A 23,615-nucleotide genomic window follows, 5' to 3' on the forward strand; every position below is an offset into this window, starting at 1 on the left:
TCGGAGGTACATACACTAACCCTTTAAAACTGGGCCTGAGGTTGCGACTGTCAATATATCTAGAGCATTCGGAGGTACATACACTAACCCTTTAAAACTGGGCCCAATTTATTGTCCTTTCTGAAGCGTCTACACAACTCACTGTTCGATACAAGATTAGTTCGCAACTTCCAATACAAAAAGGGACCCTTCGATGATCATACGGGACGCAGTAAAACAAAAACACAAAGAAAATCGCATCTCTTTTCAAAACGACTTTATAACACATGCATTTTTCGGCACAAAATGTTAAATCACATTCTTCAGTATTATATAAACAATGGTTGACAAAAAAACATGAACCAAAACACAAAACACAATGGTAAAAAAAACAATGTATTGTAGGAGATCAAGGGTATGTACAAACAATATTGCATGGCATTTTGTATCCACAGGGTGACGTCATAGGATTCATTTGAAACTTTCTTTTTGATAAAATACTTTGTGATTTTATAATATGGGATCATTATTACATTCAATGAGAATTCTCTTGGCAGATTGGTTCTTTCTTTACGTGATCGATTGTCCATTCTGAATTTGAATTTTGTAATCGTTGAAGTCAGATACAGTCAATTTGTGGTGTGACAAATCAGACATTACCTAAGTTTTACTTCTTTACATAAGATAATCTCAGAAAACAGCTTCAATTTCCTGATCATGAGTTTTATGCCAATGTCTCAACTTGAATAGTCATAGACACTGGATTGGTTGGAGACTTTGAGAATCTAACACCACAAACAATTTTATGAGGACAATTATTCATAAAACCAATCAATGTAAGGGAAGAACAAAAAGGGGTGTATTTCTCCCTTACCAAACTAGTGTTTGGAGGGAGGGGGAATTTATTATTTAAGAAACAACTCGTTGGTGGATTGAATTGTGTCCACTTTTGTCTTGTCTGTAAGTTAAGTTCCATGACAAAATGTTCCTAGATGATGAGTTTTGGTCACTTCAGACCAACAAGATTAAGATATCTAAAACTGACCATATTTGGCACATGTCATGGCCACTTAGCACGCTTAATATCAACTTCACACAAACGGTTTTGTTGAAATCAAACAAGTTCTCACGGAAAGACGAGATGTATGGAACGATGGCCGATTTCAAATCAAATAATTTTAACTTGATAATCTTTTTAAAAGAATCTGCAGCATTTGTTATAAATCATTGTGACACCTCGTGTAGTTCTTGCCACAAAGACAAACTATTACTTCTAAATAGTATAACTTAGATCCCAAATATGGCAAAAATATGAGATTTTAAAGGCATATTAAGTGTATAAATATTCCAAAGTATTAGACACTTGCTCCCTTTACTACATAATTATCGTTATAGACACATGAATGTAAGTATTCAAATTAAAGATTGGTTAATGGAACTAGAATTTTGTTGATGTTTACAAAGGTTCAGTCCAAGACAATTACTGATAAATAGAACTTGAAATCATGCAGCTCTCTTGTGGTGAGATCCACTGATTATGACTGATTTTTAAACCTATGTTTTACTAATTCCAACCATCCAACAAGCAAGATGATGGTTTGTGTACAGAATGCTAACTGTGGTGTATAGAATAAAAATGATTGAGTACAGAATGCAAACTGTGGTGTACAGTATGCAAATGACTGTGCACAAAATGCAAATGACGGTGTACAGATTGCACAAGATGGCATACAGAAGGTGACTTACTGAAAAGGACTTAAAAAAAGAGAAACTTGACTAATACTTGACTAATCCCATACACATTAATACTGGGCAGAAATTTGTTATAGCTTACATGGTGAATAAACTTCTACACATCCTCACCACAGTACTAGCCCTTGGAGACTTTGACTTTTTGAAGAAAGACATCAAGGAATTCAGTCCTACCGATTGGCTACCACAGTGCCTGGTCCTTATAAACCAAAGCCAAAGTCAGGGCTAAGATCATTATCCAAAATCATAGACAGGAAATCGCGAACCAACTTTCCAAAACAGAGCGCCACAACAAAATCTTGAAAGATCCAAAATCGGTTATTGTATTTTGCAGACTCTTGGACTTTTCTGTTGAAATGCTCAACAGATTTGTGCTTGTTCTATTTATGATTATAATTACATGTATTGGTATAATATGCAGTAAGCATTAGTAGTTAATGTGGGAGTAAATTGACATTACAAGTCCAATAAAAAGGGAATGCCAAGCGAAATAATATTTATAAAAACCATGGACGATACTGAAACATCAGTGTGAAGGTATACAATAGAATATAATCAACAAAAATGGGACAATCACATATTGTAGTAATCTTCACATCATTAATAATTCAAGTTATGCCACTAGTTATTAATATTCTTATAATACTGTACAATGTCTAGCTTCCATGACAAGAATAGCTTAGTTTCATCAAGACGCTAAGCAGGGGACACTACTCAAGTCTGCTAAGCATAAACTAAGTAGTCGACCAGAAATGAGCAGAGAACATGGCATGTTTCGGGCTGATAGCCATTCCTACTATATGCAAACGCTTAGTCAATTTCTCTTATGCTTAACACAATGCCCGATATGATTTGCTTCATCATGCTTAGCAGCTTTATGACCTTTGATCTTGATCTCATTGATATTCATGTCAGTGGTGTCGCTATTTAGTCAATCTGACCAATCACTACTATTTACAAAGCCGTTCGTTAGACTTAACAGGCCTAGCTATAAAATGATAACAAAACGAGGTCTTAAGACAGTAATGCAATCTTTTGTCTGATACTTTAGCTCCTTCAAAATTGCCTCACATTAATATAATCTTAATTTCCGACAAGGATTCCAAAGTAAATCCCAAACTGAGTGACAAGACACAACAATAGTTGCTGTTCTTTAACTGTGAGCCATGGGCAATTGTTTTCTACAACTCCGGAAAATGAAAATCGGAGTCTTTTATTTCATGTACATGTATACACCCTTCAATCGTCACATGTCATTGTGGGCAATGATTCAAGCCTAATACCAGGGGGCAATTGCCTCCCCGCCCCCCTGGTCGCTGCCTTGGTGCCCTAAGAATCTTCTTGCCCAAGCATCAGGCCAGCAATGCACAAGTGAGCGTTGACAAACTCATTAATGTAAACAATGACTATAGAGACCAAAGAGTATTAAATTCTTCACATGACGGAAATAACTGGGTTTTTTAACCGTACAGACAAAAAAGTTTAAGTTCAGATGAAAGCCTTAAATTTCACTTCCCTGAACAAGGGAACCCCACTTTTATTATTTCTTCATTAACTGGATTAATATTTAGAGTTTTCCCTTTGACATATTAAAGCAATGGTATTGAATCCTAGTAATTATTCCACAATTCAAATTTCCGCCTGTGTATACAAACAACCATAATAAGATTTGAGAAAATTTTAAAGACGACACTAAGCCAGCAACACTGCGCTTTTGTTTTATCTACACATGTGTATTATTTTGGGTTTAGTCATTATATTAGTTTAAATAAGCACATACAAGGGAACCAGTGATTTATACACATTTGATGTACAGCAGCACCATTTTAATAAGAGGACCAGTCACATCTCTGAAAAAGAGTAGACAAGCCTTACAAGTCCATCGCACAATGGCATATTAAACCTGCTCACACAAACAACCATGCCTCGCTCGACCTAGAGGCGTCAGCACAATATGGTCCATGCATATTTCAAACCTACAACGCCCGGTAAAAAAACCCACAGAAAATCTCTTCCTTTTAGAAGCCGTCAGACACTTAAGTTCAAATTCCAATTTTTGAAGAAAGCAATAAATAAATAAAAAAGGAACATAACTAATAAGAATTTGGAGGTATGCTCACACAACACTGAAGCTTATAATGGGAATGTCTTCTTCCACATAAATGAAGTTAACTCAACACATTTTAGGACAAAGTAAAACCACTGTGTAAGCTAGAATTCCACTTCTAAAATAAAATGAATAAAAATCTTGCATGCTCAGGTACATCAGCATATGTATCAAACTGCATCCACCTTTGTCTGTACCCCTGTATCCTAGTAAAGGGCAAAGCAATGTAAACGGTAGCATACAAAGGTGCCAGACTATTTCCCTGCATGTTAAACATTGTCCAGGGGCCGATTTTACAAAAGAGCTAAGACTGTTCTTAACTGTGTGTCAATCTTAATTGCTAAGCAAAGTGTGATGTCACAATAGATATCACTATGGCAATATTAACAACTCATCTTAAAATGTAAATCTGAGCCTTGGCTCATCGTACATAGAAGCTAAGATTGTGAAGCACACTTCAATTGCTTAGCAAGGCGTTAAGTCACAAAACCTAATGAATCTCAGTGCTTTGTGAAATCAAACCCAGGACTACACAAACATATACAAATCACATAGTAGTAGCCTTTGTCTTGATTCTAAAGCTATGGGGACAAAACTAGGCTGGAAAGGGCAATCTTCCAACAATTTATCAATGCTAAAAATATGATCATAGGGACTTACTTGTAGTTCATTTCTCAATTTAGTAAAGCAGTAAATTTACAGAACATTTTGTTGTACAGATACATTTTGAAGAGCAGTCAACCCATTTGATTTAAAGAGCAAAAACAATAATTTTTTTTCTGTGAATTTGCTGACACGGTACAAGGATATTAGCAAACTAAGAACAAGGTGGCAGCGATGTGATTTGTAAAGATGTATATTACAGATATTCTCCACCACGGAGTAGTTCCGAACTGATCAACACTATTGGGGTACTTGACAAACTCATGGTAGACTGTGATTTTTGTAAAAGATGACGTTGGAGTAACTCTTTAATAATATTGGTTTTCTTCACCATCTTCAAGAGGTTCCTCCTGGCCATAAGCGACCTCTTCCTCTGGTGCCACACCCTCATCTGCGTCTGGAGTCTCAAAACCATCCTGGGGAGGAGAGAAGACAAAAGGGTAGTCATCTTAAAGATTTCATTTTCATTTCATTTATTAATTTTCACAGGTAAAAATGCACAGTAAAAAATTAAGAACGATAAAGAAAATATGTCTACATCCATATAGGAGGGAAAAAGAAAAAAAGTAGCACCCCTGATGGATTTTCCAAAAAAGTAAACCAAATTACAATACGTTAATTTCCTAATGCCACAATTTAAGAAAAATTAGGCCTAAAGGACATTATGCATATTAATAAGCATGGCTTACGGTATAAAAATATAAGAATTAATTAAAACTATAAAAGCTAAAAATAAGAGCATTTTAAAATACAAACTTGGTAAAAAAAAGATATCAGATTCGCTAACGAGTTGTTTTATAAGTTTTAGAAAACCCATTACCAAGCCCAAGTACTTTATGAAAAGACAAACTCATCCGAAAGGGCAATATCGTCAAAATCTTGAAAATAGTCAAATGGAGAAAATGTAAAAATGGGCGATAAAATGCAAAAACATGCTTCCAAATTGTACATATTGGGAGGTCTGGAACAAAACACAAGTAAACAAGCCACAATCATTTACAAGTAGGTCAAACAATGAAATAAATACATGCATGTACAAATACAAATAAGGCACAACCTCTAAGCCAACGACAGACCGCTTCCACAATGCCCAGCTCACTTACACGTACCTATCCTGTCTGCCACTTCAGGAGTCAAATTGTACATAAAGGAATTGACTCCCAAAATGGTATAAATGACAGGTGCGCATAATGCGGCAGTGCGTTCCACGTTGTGTGAGAGGTCAATAGGTTCCCCTTTGACCTCACTGAGGGCACCAAACAGCTTTTAACATCTTGAAAGGAGTCTACTGGACCCTTATATAAAGGAATTGACTCCCAAAATGGTATAAATGACAGGTGCGCATAGTGCGGCAGTGCGTTCCACGATGTGTGAGAGGTCAATAGGTTTCCCCTTTGACCTCACTGAGAGCACCAAACAGCTTTTAACATCTTGAAAGGAGTCTACTGGACCCTTATATAAAGGAATTGACTCCCAAAATGGTATAAATGACAGGTGCGCATAGTGCGGCAGTGCGTTCCATGTTGTGTGAGAGGTCAATAGGTTCCCCTTTGACCTCACTGAGGGCACCAAACAGCTTTTAACATCTTGAAAGGAGTCTAATGGACCCTTATATAAAGGAATTGACTCCCAAAATGGTATAAATGACAGGTGCGCATAGTGCGGCAGTGCGTTCCACGTTGTGTGAGAGGTCAATAGGTTCCCCTTTGACCTCACTGAGGGCACCAAACAGCTTTTAACATCTTGAAAGGAGTCTAATGGACCCTTATATAAAGGAATTGACTCCCAAAATGGTATAAATGACAGGTGCGCATAGTGCGGCAGTGCGTTCCACGTTGTGTGAGAGGTCAATAGGTTCCCCTTTGACCTCACTGAGGGCACCAAACAGCTTTTAACATCTTGAAAGGAGTCTAATGGACCCTTATGTAGTGCAGCCTATTCACCACAGTGAGGCAAAATAGACTGGTCCCTCTTTCTAATATTTAACATTTGTAACTGCATCAACTTGGGGAGGAAACAAAATGGATGAAGAAAGCATGAATATAATCTTAACATATTATCACCAAGCCAATACACACAGGTAGACGTACACAGTCAAGGAACAACGCACAGCCTAAGGTACAGGTTAAAGCAAATACTGAACTGATGCAGTGTTACACATGGCTGAATAAGCAAGGTGGTCAAAATACAACTTGATGGAATTCAAGTAAAACAAAAATAGAAGACAACATTCTGAACTAAATAAACATCAATTTACAAGCAAGCAGAATCAATAAAGCACTGACACTACTTTAAAAACAAGATATCAATGTCTAAATCAAAATGGGTTGAAATTCAAAACTGTCAAAACAGATATGACTTTATGAATGCAAACAATTGCTTTGATCACTAACTACAACATAATATACAAAACAGATCACACTGCAAAACACTAGGGTGTTAAATTTACACCAATGGTGTTGTTGTCACATAGAGATAATACAAAATAATCAATATACACCATGAGGTGTTAAAATAACACCACATTCTACTAAAATATTACATTGTGTTATTTAACTTTTGACTTTGTATGGTGTTTCAAGTTGCAAGGGCACAAGTAAGAAACCTGAAAAAGAAAATCAGCCAATCAGCTGAAATGTTGCTTGCCTGCACAAACCCTGTACCCCTCTGAAAAGCAATGATGTGATTTGTATTTTAATCTGCAAGGGGAACATTTTCTTGGACTTGCCGTGAAGCGCTTAGGGATTTCAGATGAGTCCCGACACATGCAGTGGTTTGGATGAAGGTCATAAAATGCTGAGGAAGTGAACATACACCAGTTTGAAAGCAAAGGGTCACAAATGGGGAAAAATTTGGGGAAAATGAACAAATATAGAAAAAAAGATGCACAAAGGATGACACAAATCCATAAATGAAAACAAAGCCTGCATCCACAGAAACTACTGGGGTAGGATAAAAACAATCTAGAAATAGAGGGAAGAAATACAACTATAGATATGAGGAGATAAAACAAGGCACTTAACTGAAAAGAAAAAACAAGAAATGAAAAACAGGCAAGGGATCTACAGATGGACATGTTTGTCTAACCCCCTAGTATTGCTCATGCTGGTCATCAAAGCTTCCTGGATCGCTAACAGTGTCGTCTTCAAAGTCCTCAGGGGGTGCAAAGCCGTCCTTAAATACAAGAAGCATTCAAGACGAGCGGGTATAACAAGAACGGGGGAAAAAAGGGAGAGAAAGAAAGAAGAACAATATGGGTGCCTTGAATTGGTTCTATGCTTGCTTTAAAAATTAGTAGTACCCATTCCAAAACAAAGTCTTGCTTAGATGTTATACATGCTTCATAATTGATTAAGATTGTGACAGGTGAATGGGAGAAATTAATCATGACAGGTCAATTTTTTACGGCTAAGCTTGGGCAAATATAACTTTAGTCAAACGTATTCTTTGAGAACAGAGAAAGAAACTCGGGGAGGCTTAGGTCATTTTACTCATGTTACACTTCCACTTACAGGCATGCAACTGCCCGATGAAAAAAAAAGAGGAAACTTTTCGAGACCAACAATGGTACCCTAAAAAGTGTTGAGGTTTTTTATGCTCTTAGGATCAATCTTAGCATGTATGACAAAGACAAAGTGAAGTGTTTTATACAACTAAAATAACATGGAAAAACACCTTGCCTATGTATGCACCGTAATTTTAAGGTGGCAAAGCATCGGGAGTTGATTAAGTTGAGGAAAACTAACTATTGTTTCCCAGGTAATTATGAAATTTGCATACAATTATTATTCCCCCCCCAAAAAAAAAAAAAAAAAAAAAAAAAAATCAGATTTATTTTTTATTTATTTATTTTTTTTTTTTTGGGGGGGGGGGGGGGGGGGGGGGGGGGGGGGGGGGGGGGAATAATAATTTTATGCAAATTTCATAACTACCTGGGAAACAATAGTTAGTTTTCCTCAACTTAATCAACTACCGATGCTTTGCCGCCTTACAATGTTCGGTGAGAGCCACTTGTTCCCGCTTGCCGTCTTGCACGTCACACAATATGCCATTCCTGGCTTGTCCACTTTCCGGACGGTTTCGGAGAGCAGTTTACCGTCTACGTCTTATTTTTCCAACCAGAACCACTTCCAGGTATTTTTTACTCCTTTATCTATGGCTTTAATTTTGCCAGGTACCACTAGGTCCCGCTCTAAAATATCTTTTCTTTTGGATGTCATTTTTTTTGGGGGGGGGGGGGGGGGAATAATAATTTTATGCAAATTTCATAACTACCTGGGAAACAATAGTTAGTTTTCCTCAACTTAATCAACTACCGATGCTTTGCCGCCTTACAATGTTCGGTGAGAGCCACTTGTTCCCGCTTGCCGTCTTGCACATCACACAATATGCCATTCCTGGCTTGTCCACTTTCCGGACGGTTTCGGAGAGCAGTTTACCGTCTACGTCTTATTTTTCCAACCAGAACCACTTCCAGGTATTTTTTACTCCTTTATCTATGGCTTTAATTTTGCCAGGTACCACTCGGTCCCGCTCTAAAATATCTTTTCTTTTGGATGTCATTTTGACGGACGTTTGAAGATGCGACTGTTTCGTAGCGCAATGTGAGACTCGCACACAGCAGCAGTATACATGTACGTTTGGTAACTAACTCACACACACATACATACATGTACAATACGTGTATACTATTGCAAAATAGTGGGACCAGACGAAGACATGACCTTAGACTCATTTCAAGGCTGTATAATAACTTGGTTTAGCACACAACTCGCCTGCGCCACGGGGTGCGTTCCACTGTTCCAGATTTTTCGACCGTACACACGGCTATTAATGACCGCACGCAGTGTGTAAACGTATGCATTGCTTGCTGTGGGCTTTAGATTGACCATGCACATGATGCAGTAGAATGGATTGCGTGCCGCACAAGGCCAGACCATGCGTTACGATGCATTGTTGTAAATTGTCTTAAGATCGCGCTAACCGCGGAATGTTTTTCTTAGCACTAATCAGTTTTTTAAAAACGCGGAATTCCGCGGAAACGCGGAAGAGTTGCATGCCTGCACTTACAGTGTGCAGTTTTGGTACACTAACACCAAACTTAAATTAAATAAATTAAATTGCTAATGGTGATGTCACAATACAAATCACTATGCATACTGACAACTCATCTTTAAGATAAATCTTAGTGTTTTGTGAAATTGATCACAAGGTCCACCCTGCTCTGGTGGATGATTCATTTCTAAGGCCACTTTGTACTCTGATTAAACTCTAGAAGCTCTGTGCTTGTTGGAGGGAGTGTGCGCTACATAAGATGCATCCATGATGACATGAGCATGTGTGCAAAGTATTTGTTCGAACCATCAGAGGTGCTCTCTGTACACTGTGCATTGTTGTCATTTATATTTGGAAACAAGAAAATTATGGAAGGGTTGAAGAATAAGTTCATCCACTACGAGTAAACTAGGCAGATACATACTAAACACATCTATGTACAAAACGGACACACGGGCTGTATGCAATAGCACCCATAAATCCTTTGCAAAAAATGGCACTGTATATAAATATTTCTTTATTGTTTTTGAAGCTTACCTCGGTGGCGTAAAGGATTTCTAATATTCTCTTGACCCCTGGGATTTCTTCATTTTCTCCTTCTTGGCAGATAACTTCAATATTCCTCAGCTTCTCAAAGTAGAAATCTCGTTCTTTCTCTAAGCTCTCTATCGCGATCTCAGCTTCCTTGGCCTGAGGGAAGAGGGCAAGACCCAAGAACCAAACACCTGGTAAGCGCACAAACAATCTGCTTAGCACTGAAAAAACAACTTTTAAGTTGAGAAGCCTACTAGCCAAAATGACATTTTCTTAATTTTTGTATGACTAGTAAATGAGCTGTGTAAACATAGAATGTCTAATAACAGGGAGTACAGATGCACAAAAGCCAAAATTCCCTGCTTACCCCTGAAGTACGATTGACGTAAGCACATAATTCCCTGCTTCCGCAAGTGCTGATTCTTTGCTTACGGTAAGCAGAGCCAAGCGCCGATTCTTTGCTGATGGTAAACAGAGCCATGAAATTGGGTCCTGATTATGAAAGTAATGGCACCCTACCTTCAGTTTAAGCTCAGCGACTTCCATGTTTTCCCTGTTGCTTTTTTGGTTATTATTCCTCGTTGCTGCGCCTGCGGCTGGTTTGGCTACCGCTGCTGCCTTCACTGTTGTTCTTGGCTCTACAGATGAAGAAAAAAAAAATAATAATAATAATAATTTCCATTCATAAACACCAATAAATTCATGACAACACTTGATTAGTGCCATGGTCAGAGCTAGCGTCACGTCTCTGCTAACGGAACAAAGCGCCCGAGCCAGTAACCAGCCAAAATGTCATGCATGAAACGTGGGTTTTAACTGGCTCCCTGCTGATTCTGAAAATGATAAAATTGGCCCATGCTGAATCGAGGGGGGGGGGATGGGCCACTGCAAAATAATTATTGGTTCATAACAGATAGACAATTATGTAATTTGCAAATTAACAAGTAACAAATAGCAGAAATCAGTGACTGATATGTGCATACCCTGAATAACCAAATTGCCTTTTTTATAAAGAAATATTTAATAAGCAAGAACCGTGTAATTTTATCAACTTGGCGCATACAACTAACGTGCAATGTGGCAACCACATTCTTTGATTGAGGAGTTACATTACTGCTCTCCTACGTTTATGTGCATTACAAAGTGCTGTTATACTGTGGCGCTTACTGTTATAATTTGCAGCAACCAAAAACAATAAAGACCTTTATCCTGGTGCTACCATCTTGGCCATGTTCCTTGTATTCAATGATAGTCAACGATACTAAAAGTCATTGTACACAAAGGAACCAGACTATTTCCCCCTCCAGCCTTGGTTTGGTGACATTGATTTGAATGGGAGAAAATCAAGATCGCCGCACCCTGATAGGTCCATTGTATCACTACTTCTCTCCCTTCTTCCCTACATTCAGGGCTAGGATTTCTATGAAAATCCAACAATTTTACAAAGGTCTAGAATTGTTGGGGTCTTGTTTCAAAGCTCTGCTTACTGCCAAATTCTGCACTTATTGCACCCTGTAAACCACATATAATTTAAAACCCTTTAAGTGCAAAATTCTGCAGTTAACACCCATTTAGTCACTCGAGAGTCGCGCCAAACCAAATTCTAAAAGTTTGAAGCAGTCGACTAGACGCGCTAGAAGTCAAAAGATCAACTGTTGCAGTCATTCATAAGGACTAAAGATGCTCCTAATCTATTTGGATCGGCCGACTCTGACATGCCTGTCTGAACCGAGTGTAATAGAACCATCATAAGAGCACCCATTTGATGATGACGTCATACTGCCCTCCCAACAATAAGGTCTGATGAGAAAACTGCAACCCTGCTATACCCATATAACATCTAAGCCCCAGACATTTTCCCAAAACAATGTCACAGTTATAAAATATAAACCAAGACTTTGATTGGGTGCTAATAAGGATGAAACAGTGCAGTTTTATACAAAAGCTTACACTCATCGTACAAAGCAAAACAGAAACAGTGATGATGACCAATGACAGTTCATGAAGTGGTGTCACTGCTGACTTCATTTCAGTGATTTGGGCTCCAGTCCAACTCGAGCAGCCTACATTTCATTTTGAGAATTGCAACTTGACTTTCAGCATTTGTTTAACAAAAAAATGACTTGTAGACACAAAACTACAAGTGACCTGTGACGACCTGTGAATTTTGAGGAATTTTTAATACTTGAATTGTGTTTGTTAAAACAATGAATGAAGCCAATCAGAATGCCAATGCGAAAACAAACATACTCAAATCAAGAGGGTCTTGTGGAAATAAAGAATAGTGCACATTTGACACAAGTCATTTTACGAGATGATGAACTTGATGTGATGGATGAAACAAATCAAGTTTACTCAAACTAAATATTCAACACTCTACTTACGATACTCTCCTTCTACTTTGTACACGAAGCGTGTAAGGAACAGACAGTCACATCATTAATGATAAACAAACCAAACCAAACAAAAACACAGGAATACTATCCACAAAACAGGTGCAGCTGAAGTTCTGTGAACACTAATGAGTTGTTTTTAATTCCTGCTCCCACTGTGCGACACCAAAGTCCCCTTCTGACAATTTCAAGTTTACCTTTGACGGGAAGCTGCTTCGTACATTTCATAGGAGAAGCTTCTGCAGACGCTGAAAGAAGGTCGGTTGAAAAACACACAGACAAACAGACACATGCAATTGGACAGGAACAAGCACATACGCAATAAGTGATGATTGTATGAAAGCGAGAAATGCTTACAATGTTTAAGGGCACTGGACAGTTAATGGACACCTTTTTTAATTGTCAAAGACCAGTATTCTCACTTGGTGTATCCCAACATATTCATCAACTAACGACTCTGTGAAAATTTGGAGTGATCACAGTTGCAAAGACTAATGAAAAAACACCCTTGCCAGATGCCTAAAAAGGGCGTCAGGTTTGAAGTCTTTTAATATTTGAGTGAGAAACTACCTCTTTCTCAAAAACTAAGATTTCAGAGCGAGCCATTTTAACAATGTTTTATACTATCAACACTCGTTACCAAGTAAGTATTTATGCTAACAATTATTTTGAGTAATAACCAATAGAGTCCAGTGCCTTTAGAGAGGGAATCCAAGGTAAAAGCAGTTCCAATGAAAAGAGATAAAAACAGCGGCAAAAATTGCAAGTCTTTAACCTCATGTTGAAATAGTGTCAAATGCCATGCCTTTCAAGAGAAATTCTTGTAAAAATCCAATCAAGTTCAATGACATCACATTTCAAATATGGTACAATTGAAACTACATTGATTTGGCCTAACCATAGTGCAGAAACCTTTGACAGTGCAGAAACCATTTGTGGAATGTCAGAACCCATTTGTTTCTGCTGTTCAATGACAGCATGTTTCAAATTTCACTCTGAAAAAGAGCATTTATCAAATAAAATGATATTTGACACTATTTTAACTTAAAGGTTAGAGACTTTTATGAGGATTCTATCAATTGGAAAATGAGTTGATTACAACAGAACTGCATTTGACCTTGGAGTACATGTATCTGTTTCACATTCAGGACAAACTTGGATTAATGCAAGCTAGAAAATAGTCAGGAAATGTCGTTGGAATGTTTGTGTCGGTAAAGTATCAAAACATGGCTACCCTAAGAGTAATGATTACTAGCAATGATGTATTATTTACTCCTATTTCATATTTACATGTATTTTCCATAACAACAATAGATTAAAAAATTGTAAAAATTTAAAATGTATAACACTGAAGCACAGAAATGCAAGATGCCAGGGTTCTTCCCCATTAACCTGATGCAAACAGTAAACCTAACCAAAATATCACAATATATATATTAAGTAGAGTTGATGGCCTTATTAGTAAATAAATAAAAATTAAAGTTAAATTTTTTTTATTTATTTTTTTTATTAATAATGGAATAAGAGAGTTTGTGGAGATTTCAAGAAAAACCAAGATAGAGTAAACAAAAATTAAAAATTAAAAAACTTGTCAGATCTGCGCACTTACGAGTTTTGGTGGCCACCTTCTTGTGGGCTACACCTCCAGGCCCACCTGTTGTCGCCTGCCCATGCCTGGCAGCAACTGCGTCGTATTCCTGACCACCGTAGTTAGCATCAAAGAATTTCTTAAACCACTGGACGAATTCAAAGTTGTCTTGAAATCTCCCCTTGATAAGCTTGTCTACAGGTATAATCTGGTTGGTAGCAATGGGAAAGGCAACTTTCAAAATGGATGAAGCACTTCATAACGATATTTGTAACAACTTTTCTGAACTTTTTGAAGCTTCTTTTGTGATCCTTTTTCTTTGAATATGGTTGCATCAATGACACTCTGACTTGATTAAGAAAAGACAACATTGGTTCTCATAATTAGTTCCAGGATTTTATGTTTTCATAAAATTGGGTAGTCACTCACGATGATTCACAGAAATAGCCTCTATTTCAGAAACAACCTCTATTTCAGAACCAGCGATGAGCAAATTTGGGTAAGGGACCAGAGCCATGACGTAGCTCTCGAATTGACCGTAGTCGACCATGCTTTAGTGCATGGTTCGAGATAATCAATCTCCCTGTGCTCTATGGTTTTTGGTTAGTCTAGTCGGTCTAGTCAAGTCTAGTCCCCACCCAAACTTGCTCATTGCTGTTTCTTCACCCGAAAACATCAAAACTTGCTCCTTGCAGTACAATCAAGTATGAATGTCACCCTCTACTCACTTTATCAATGCCGATCTTCTTGAATGATGACTGCACAATTTTCCAGTTGGCGATGTATTGGTGTTCCAGTTTGGCGGTAAAACTGATCTTTTTTAAACTGATATTAGCGTCTGGGAAGAGTAGGTCAAGGAACTGTGCATACGCCGCACCTGTTATGTGAGAAACAACCAAATAATCCATATGACTGCAGGTCTTGTAGTAGCTCAACATTTTTACTGGACCCAAAATTATTTTTCAAGATCAACATGAGTTGAGCAAGCAATAAGAGAAGGTCTCTCTCATTTGTCATACTGCTTCGATACTCAGATAGGATTTAGATATATCAGATTCAATATCAACATTTTTCACAAAGAGAGAAGATATTACACAATGAGGTCAATAGACCGATCCACTAAGCTCCGCCCCATTGCGTATTGACCAATCACAACGCAACGAAGGTCCGACAAATAAGGTCCGACAAATAAGGTCCGACATGCGTGCGCGTATCTTGGCGCGCGCGGCAGATTTGTGCAGAAAGGCATTGGAGAGGCCCACGTGTTCTTGCTCACACGTGCGTCATGGGCGGAGCCTACTGGATCGGTCTATTAGATCATCGGGCTTGTCTGACTGGCTGAAGGCTAAATGTACTGGTCTTAGACCTTTCTGTGGTCCAGAGTTAACTTCAAGCCCCGAGTCACACTACACAATTGCCAGACTTAATACTCTGTTAAACAATTACCTGTGCATAATTCCTCTATTTTGCTGTAATTGAGCACTATTGATGTATTGACCCATTGTAACATGACATTTCGACTCATGTTATCTGTTGTCTGACTCGATGAATACACATTGACCACGTTGAAATTCGACATCTTGAGAACTGGGCGACACGATTCTTATACCTGAAAGCAATCAAAATACACAGTTATTAATTTATAAGGTAATTATAAAAAGGCAAAACAGATTTACAGTAGCGCCAAGTTACCTGGAGTAAGGAGTAAAAGGGAAAAGGGTAAAAAGGCAGAAAGTTGTAAGAAAAACAAAAAAGTGATCAGGTGAGTCTCGATATTCTTTTCGAAAGACAAAAGAAATGTGCTTTCATATGTACATGTAGCGGAGCGCACCGTCTAATTTTCTAGCTTGCTTTTTATAACCCACTTAGTGTACATATGTAATATGGATAGCGTGCATGCCTGCCTTTGACCTTGTTGGACATGAGACACAGTTAGCGCTATATTTTTCTGTAATCCAATAAAAAAATCCCCAAGTATAGTGAACCTTCCCTTCATTAAGGGCATACAAAACATTAAACTCATGGGCTGATTCTTACTGAAACTCAAGTCTAAACGGTCAATAAAATACAAAATATAGAAAAAAAAACTGTTAGCACTCCACTATAACCATCCCTTCTATCGTTGATTCTGTGATCAATTTAATCAAAAATAACCCAGCCTGAGCAACTTGATGTAATAATTACTGGCAATTTCTTGGTGAGACCCAAAATCAAAGAAGCACAGCAATTTTGACTAACATATCACATGCCGCACTTATGCTGCACTTATGCTGCACAACCAATTATTAGTGTACAACATGCGTGTACGTCAGGGGACTTGTGTCTGGAGAATACCTTGACGTGTTGAGGCTGAGTCACTGCATATCTTATTTGATTGTATGATGCTACGTGTGTACATGTACGTACAGTGTACATTCCAGTAGGAATCCTACTACATGTACTGTAGGATACGAATGATTACAGAGAGGGTACATCAAGCATCTTGTATAAAAACACATCATTAATAGGCACATCATAATATACGGTTCTCTCTTCTAAACTTAAAAGCAGGGTACAGTTTTGGTAGGCATAATATTGTCAAAGACCATCCTTTTTACACAATGCATTTTTTAAGCGATACTGAGAGAAAAACACCCTTGTCATTTAGAATTGTGTGTTTTCAGATGCTTGAGAAAGACTTGCAATTTCACTCTAAAGAATTCTTAACAATGAAGAATTCTTCAAATCAAATACTACACTGTCAATTGTGCTTCTTTGACAACTCATCATGTCGCTTTTAAAGCCAGTGTCCAGTCTGTTCTGGGCTGGCAAAAATTTACATTTTTTAAATTAAATTTATGTAATTTAAGAAAAAACTTGATGTTTAGCTGGCAGCTGGTGGGAGAATTTAGTTTGCATTTAACATTTAAAATACATTGTACATAAGTAGGCCTTTGCACAATGTAACAATGTACATGTAACCCTGTCACAGGTTCAGTCAGGTATTGCAGTACTTTAGTAAGAAAGTAAATCAGCCATTAGTCATGTTACATGTAGCTTTCCCTACAAAAATTAAAAACCCTTTGATTTACAGAGTACGGCAATGCAGAGTTCAAACACAGACATGACAGAGGAAGAATTCACTTCACAACCTTTAACTCTTAGGCATTTTACAAATAACTGTACAGTACACAAAGGCTTGATGTCACTCCTGCTCTAGATTGTGCACCATGTAGACACAGCATGCCATTACTAATTGGATTACGATTTACAGTTAGAGTTAGTCATCGCCACAGCTGACCAAGCACTTACAAAAGAAATCCAAGGTCCAAGGACAGTGACATTGTTGTACACCATTCAGCAAACATGTTACTATTGTAATAGATAGATCAAGGTGAACTTCTCGATTTTTAATGCACATGATAAACAGTAATGTGTTGAACACGTGGTCCAAGTGGTCCAAGAGACAACAAAACTTTGAGTATATAATTGGTTTTCATTTTGGTTTTACCCTAATGTTCATTGTATACACCGGTTTTCTGGAGAAGTGCAAATTATAAATCCATATTACTCTGGTGGGATTCGAACCTGAGACCTTTGCATATATGTAGAGTAGGTTCATACCATAGAGCAGGTTCATACCATAGAGCAGGTTCATACCATAGAGCAGGTTCATACCATAGAGCAGGTTCATACCATAGAGCAGGTTCATACCATAGAGCAGGTTCATACCATAGAGCAGGTTCATACCATAGAGCAGGTTCATACCATAGAGCAGGTTCATAACCATAGAGCAGGTTCATACCATAGAGCAGGTTCATACCATAGAGCAGGTTCATACCATAGAGCAGGTTCATACCATAGAGCAGGTTCATACCATAGAGCAGGTTCATACCATAGAGCAGGTTCATACCATAGAGCAGGTTCATACCATAGAGCAGGTTCATACAAACTAGGGTAAAATGAATACTTTATCCCCGATGCAAATTAAACATAATTAGACAATTAGTGTTATGTTTTCCTAAAATGAGAGAATGTGAACAAACTGCTTTCATTGTGGCCTGAGATCATTTCATCCATGGTTTCAGCAACCATAGGCACAAACTTAATTTGCCATTATTTTGAAAATGGGCATACATGAAAATAAGAAAAGTTCAGGCCTGTCATGTTGGTTGGCAGTAATTGGTTTCAGTTTTCAGTCATGAAGTCCTTTGGGAACGTCTCAAAATCTGAACGGTAGGAACGTTCAAATTGGATGATCAAATGGCGTGTACTATATGAACATTCCTATTGAAACACTGGAGCATTTTCAATGTTTGAAACATACAAAAGGTCAATGTGCATACTAGTGCAGAATTGGTTGTCATTCTGCACAATGTTGGTCAAGAAGACCATCTTAGTAAAGCACTGGATTACAGGCGTACATGTATGCCTAAAGGAATATTCATGTGTGCTTAGAATACAGACTAATTCCCAAAACATGTACTCTTATATGTATGTTTGTCATTATCTAGACTAGCATGCAACTCATTTCACTGAGCTATCGCTCACTTTAAAACTATCTGCCAAGAAGCAGTCCATGTCGTACTTTTTATGTATGTTTGTCATTATCTAGACTAGCATGCAACTCATTTCACTGAGCTATCGCTCACTTTAAAACTATCTGCCAAGAAGCAGTCCATGTCCAATTTCCGAGACACTTTGACCTAACGTCCGTCGATGTCGGTTTTTTCCCATTATCGATATATCGAAAATTTAATATCGAGTATACTCGATATATCGAGTATTTCCCGCGCGCAAGATGGAAGCCTAAAAACAGCACTTGGTATACTCATGGAGGTAGAAATATTTCAACCATAGACTGACAGTTTAATAGGGTTACATTTCAACTTGTTTATGTCTGATCCCCCGAACTTGTTTGTAGTCCAAACAATTTCAGATTGCGTAGTCCCGCCCCGATTCTGGTTTTACAACAAAGTATGATCGCCGCTACCGCTGGCTTGGCCAATTGGTGAACGCTCACCACAATTCTCGATTCGTGATTGGCCATGATTGGCCGTCTCAAAATGACACAGAGCCTTTGTGAGTTGCGTGACTCGCCGACATTAAGGTGTCAGTTGCCGATGCATTGACGTAGAAGTGTCAATCAAGTTGTCCGACGGGCGCGCGGACTACCTTTACGGTTGAAAATGGTTGAGATAATCATCGAAAAAAAATCACTAGAAAGTCCCGCAAAACACAGACCTACCACTCAGCGATCACAATATACAACGCACGCAGCATGCAGTCACATAGTCTCCAATAAAGGCTCGTAGTCTTTTTACTTTGCATTCTATAACCAAGGCAAGAAACATTGAATGCTAGAACGCCCTCTATTGTCGAAATAACGCAGTGCATCACGCGATACCGCCTTGACCAAAGACTGCATGTGTCTGCGCATGCTTGGGCAAACGGGTTTTCCCCCCGAATTGCAATAACCATACACGCTGGTGTGCACGTTTAAACCGTACAACAGCATAGTCTTCGCTGGTACGCACGCAAAAGCCGCCGACAGCGTGGTCTGCGAAGCATAGTTCCTCGGAAAGATTATTGTAAGATTGTTTTCTTCCTTGTTTTGTTTTGTCTTGTTGATTCGGGGAAGTTTTTGCGGGGTTTTTTTGCAAAGTCAATAATGCTGTGATGAAGACGCATTGATTTTGATCACATGCACAATGGGAAGTTGCATCTTAAACAGCCAATAGGCTAGGGCAGCAGCGGCGGTTTCTTTTGAGGTTTTACCGTGCGCTCGCCGCGGGGTCGTGAACTTCTGCGGCGGGCCGGCGGCTGATGGCGAAAACGCAAAGAACATGCAGACATACTTGCTTGTAAAACGTATTTTATTTAATAGGGCAACTCAAAATAATGAAACTACATAACGACGACGACTTTTCTAATACTCAAACACAGATTTCTTTTAAATAATCGGACACTCTTTTGGTATTTTCGATATCATTTAGGAACATCGAAATTTTCAAAACATCGAAATTTTTTCGATATATATCGAAAATCCGATATTACGATATGATTATAAAAGTGACATCGGCGATTTCGATGTCAAAAAAATATCGAGTTTTTGAGTATTTTCGATATATCGACGGGCGTTACTTTGACCAGAATCTTCCAGTAAAATGATATCCGTTACACTAACAGATAAGATCTAGTTGGAGTTTCTCACATTAACTTGAAGCCCTTAAATTGAAACTAATGAATTGCCACTTGAAATGCAATGTTATCGTTTACGGCCTTTTGGCACTGGGAAAAGGGGTACTTTGTTTGCTAGGAAGGAAGGGCGTATAGACTATGCCTTTCTTCCAGGCACACAACATTTAAATGTTCACATTACTTCCAACAGGGAAGTCTCTTGTGCTAGTACCATCCGCACTCGTACCACTAACCACCATGTGGAGGCTGTAGGCCGACAGCCTTATCGGGTCTGTAACTTCCGGGTATAATGTGTTTCATGAAAACAAATTCCAATAAAAATTATTGGAAAAAAATGGGGGGCTCTCGGATGCTAGTATGCAGCTCATGAATATGTATCTTTCATCAGACCTATCAGAAAACACAGGATGTGAAGCAAATGAATTATTCATTTTGGCGTCCAATCACGCACTTCCCTTATCATGACCTTTGGACCCTATCAAGCAGTCTCGCTCAGCATCCGTGGTGGTGGTTTTCGATGTAAACATGAGAGTCCGCCACTGACCATCTGGGGTCTTGTCTTTCCCGAGCATTATGGTAATGAGTTGATCGTGGGAACTCTTCTTTTGCGCTTATTATAGTAATGAGGTCAGTGGCTTCAACAACGGCCAATGCATGCGGATAGCGTACGGGGGGCGTTGAGTCGTGCGATTTGGTTACACACATATTACGCTGTGTATACGGGTGGGTTTTTATAAAGCGGTGGTCTTTTTTCGGAGTGAATAAAAACCACTGCCTTGAGCAATGCTCAGTCATCGTAACCTGTAACTCTGCATCCTCAAAGCAATCAGAATGGAACCTTGCATCCTCTCCAAAGATGAATGCAGCCCTGATACTTCACGACGGCAACGACGGCAATTGCCGTCGTTGCCCCCACCGATTGCCGCAATGCCCTTCAAAAACCCAATTTTTCACGGCAATGATTGCCGTGCCCTTTTCTCATCATTGCCGCCGTGCCCTTCCTCCCGAAAACAAATTATATTCAACTGTCGTCATGCCCTCCGCAACTTTTTATGATTGCCATGATGCCCTTCCAAATTTTTGAAAATTGCCTTGGTGCCCTAAATTTTTACAAAAAGTCAAGGCAAAACTGCCGTGCCCCTTAAAAGCCGCAGTATCAGGGCTGTGAATGAAATAAAAGAAGAGTTATATAATTATCGGAACAACCACATACGTCTACTGTAGTCTTAATTCAGTCAGCCCTTAATTTTTCACTAAAAAAATATGACGATGAACATAATTTTCGGGATTTTCAATGAACAAATTAATGTCTAATGAAGTAAAGTTATTTTATTTTGTTATTGATTATGCCAATTGAATATGGTGATGGTGTCAATGACTGTAATGACGACATTCAATCAATTCAATTCAATGATCAATAGTGACAGCAATGGACAGTGTGTTAGTAATAATAAAACAAATTGTGAAAATAGGTGGTCAGTTTAATATTACACGTCAAATAATTTCATGGACATGATGATATAGTTCAAAATCAAATCAAGTGAATGAAGTGTGTTGGCTTGTGTTGCTAGTTTTGATATTGAAAACATTTAACTTTAACTTTCTGCATTTACGTGGCAAGTTGGCACACAATTTTTAGGAGTAACTAGTTTTTCTTGGTGTCGAAAACCCAAAACATTACCGCAAACCCCCCCCCAAAACCCTGCATGCATATTAACTAAAAAGTGACAGTTTTTTCAATAAAATAAAACAAGACTTGTCGTCAATATTTCACTTCAGAAATGTTTTCGTATCTAAAAAGACGTTCCACGGTTAAAAATACACTTTAGTGTTGTTTCATACACTATATGTGACCTACTACGATCTACTATTATTTTAAAACTTAATACAATACACAAAAACGAACAAATAAACACGTTTTAAAACTGAAATCATACCTGAAACTGTGGATCATTCAAACTGGTTTAGTGTGCTTTTTTCAGGAACCGGGGTTGAAAGTGCAAATTGCATGTCAAATTTGAGCATGCGCATTGTTCACTTATGGAGTGCCAATGCAACGAGAAATGCGATTGGTTTAAACGATTCCCTACTTACCAATAGAATTACACGTATGAACGGACTCGGCCACGACAATGACATCACCGTTTACCATCCTTTAAAGGAACTTGACTCGCGCCGGAAGTTAAAATAATGAACATAATTTATATTTTTTAGGACAATCCGACCGGAACTATCGATGAAGCACTTTCATGTTATTTTTATTGTGGTTATTATTATTTATTTCAAATAAAACCTCCATAAAATGGAGAGAAAAAATAAACTACGAAAAATAAACTCAGAGGAAACGGCCCGTGGCGGCGTGGCACCAGCACATCCACCGAAAGATTCAAGCAAAAACAAATTCCTAAAAATTTGAGAATTTGAAATTTAACCATAAATTAAACATTTTGGCTGTCTGCGGAGGTAGTCGGTGACGGAGTCCACTGGACTCCGTAAACCTCGGAGTTAGCTAAAAACGCCAACATCCGCCGTGTTTTTGTCAGCTTTATTACGGGGTTTGGGCGGTAAAGCAAGAAGTTTCATAATCTTGAGTATGTAGATATAATAATAGGCTCCAACTGAAGTAACAGTCAATGCGGGGCCGGGACACATCATTATGAAATCAGTTTCAGTGGAGAGTTGTTTTTCTAGAAATTGTTTTTCTAAAAAGTAAAAATTAATCCTATTCCCAGAAGAATCAGTAACAGCTCAATTAAAAAAAGGACAAAGTGTCAACTAATATTTAATAAGATTTTTTTGACAACTGTAGTTTTCTTCTCCATGCTCGCAATTATCAAGAAAACACACAAACAGCCGATTATGACCAATTATACACGATCGATCACGATAACTGTGGCTTTTGCATTATAGTCTAAATATAAACTAGGGACAAAGACCAAGCAATAACTTCATTCCGAAAACAATATTAATTCAGGCACATGCTTTTAACAATTCCGACAAACCATTGCACAAGCAACCTGATATGAAGCACTAGCACTGCACCGGCGGGTTGGATTTTAAAGGGGCCGAACGAAAATAATTAAAAGGGGGTGGGGTGGGGGGGAATGATTAGAACTGGTTGACCAATACGATTTGAGGTCTCGTCTAAGTGTGTGTTGGAATAATGTGGAATAACAAATGAAACTTTCCCGTTCGTTGCAACTTTGTTGCAGGTAGGATCGATCCTCGACTTTGCTGGCTAGGAGGCGCTCTGGATTTCTCCGGAGGAATGACGCCGGGTGTCCCAGGGAATTCTGAGATTCGGTCTCCAATAATGGTAATTTAACATGGACTGAAGGGGGATGATTATTTATCATAAGAATTT

At 38.4% G+C, this 23,615-nt stretch overlaps 1 protein-coding gene across 6 annotated transcripts; it reads right to left on the reverse strand.

The window, feature by feature from the left end:
• Positions 1-241: 241 nt before the first annotated feature.
• Positions 242-22,273, reverse strand: LOC117304320 (microtubule-associated protein RP/EB family member 1-like). 6 transcript variants are annotated; one of them, XM_033788700.1, is made up of 9 exons: positions 22,189-22,273; positions 15,518-15,680; positions 14,800-14,948; positions 14,093-14,279; positions 12,681-12,731; positions 10,610-10,728; positions 10,094-10,246; positions 7,589-7,675; positions 4,830-4,917 (listed from the first exon to the last, which is right to left on the reverse strand). In XM_033788700.1, the coding sequence occupies exons 2-8, from the start codon at positions 15,648-15,650 to the stop codon at positions 7,592-7,594; spliced, it is 876 nt and encodes a 291-aa protein (XP_033644591.1). In that variant the 5' UTR covers positions 15,651-15,680; positions 22,189-22,273; the 3' UTR covers positions 4,830-4,917; positions 7,589-7,591. The 6 variants fall into 6 exon arrangements, with proteins under 6 accessions (XP_033644593.1, XP_033644592.1, XP_033644590.1 ...); XM_033788702.1 differs by lacking the exons at positions 7,589-7,675; positions 12,681-12,731 and adding an exon at positions 12,475-12,486 and having other exon boundaries at positions 242-4,917; XM_033788701.1 differs by lacking the exons at positions 7,589-7,675; positions 12,681-12,731 and adding an exon at positions 12,475-12,489 and having other exon boundaries at positions 242-4,917.
• Positions 22,274-23,615: the final 1,342 nt, after the last annotated feature.

Source organism: Asterias rubens, chromosome 21 (genome assembly GCF_902459465.1).
Source record: "Asterias rubens chromosome 21, eAstRub1.3, whole genome shotgun sequence".
Lineage (NCBI taxonomy): Eukaryota > Metazoa > Echinodermata > Asteroidea > Forcipulatida > Asteriidae > Asterias > Asterias rubens.

Excerpts from the sequence above, each read along its gene's own strand:
- LOC117304320 (XM_033788698.1), bottom strand. The coding sequence starts at position 15,650 with ATGTCGAATTTCAACGTGGTCAATGTGTATTCATCGAGTCAGACAACA. Across the intron at positions 10,729-12,680 it reads GAAGCAGCTTCCCGTCAAAG|AGCCAAGAACAACAGTGAAG; the intron begins GTAAACTTGAAA and ends CTTCATCTGTAG. Across the intron at positions 4,918-10,093 it reads AAATCCTTTACGCCACCGAG|GATGGTTTTGAGACTCCAGA; the intron begins GTAAGCTTCAAA and ends TCTCCTCCCCAG.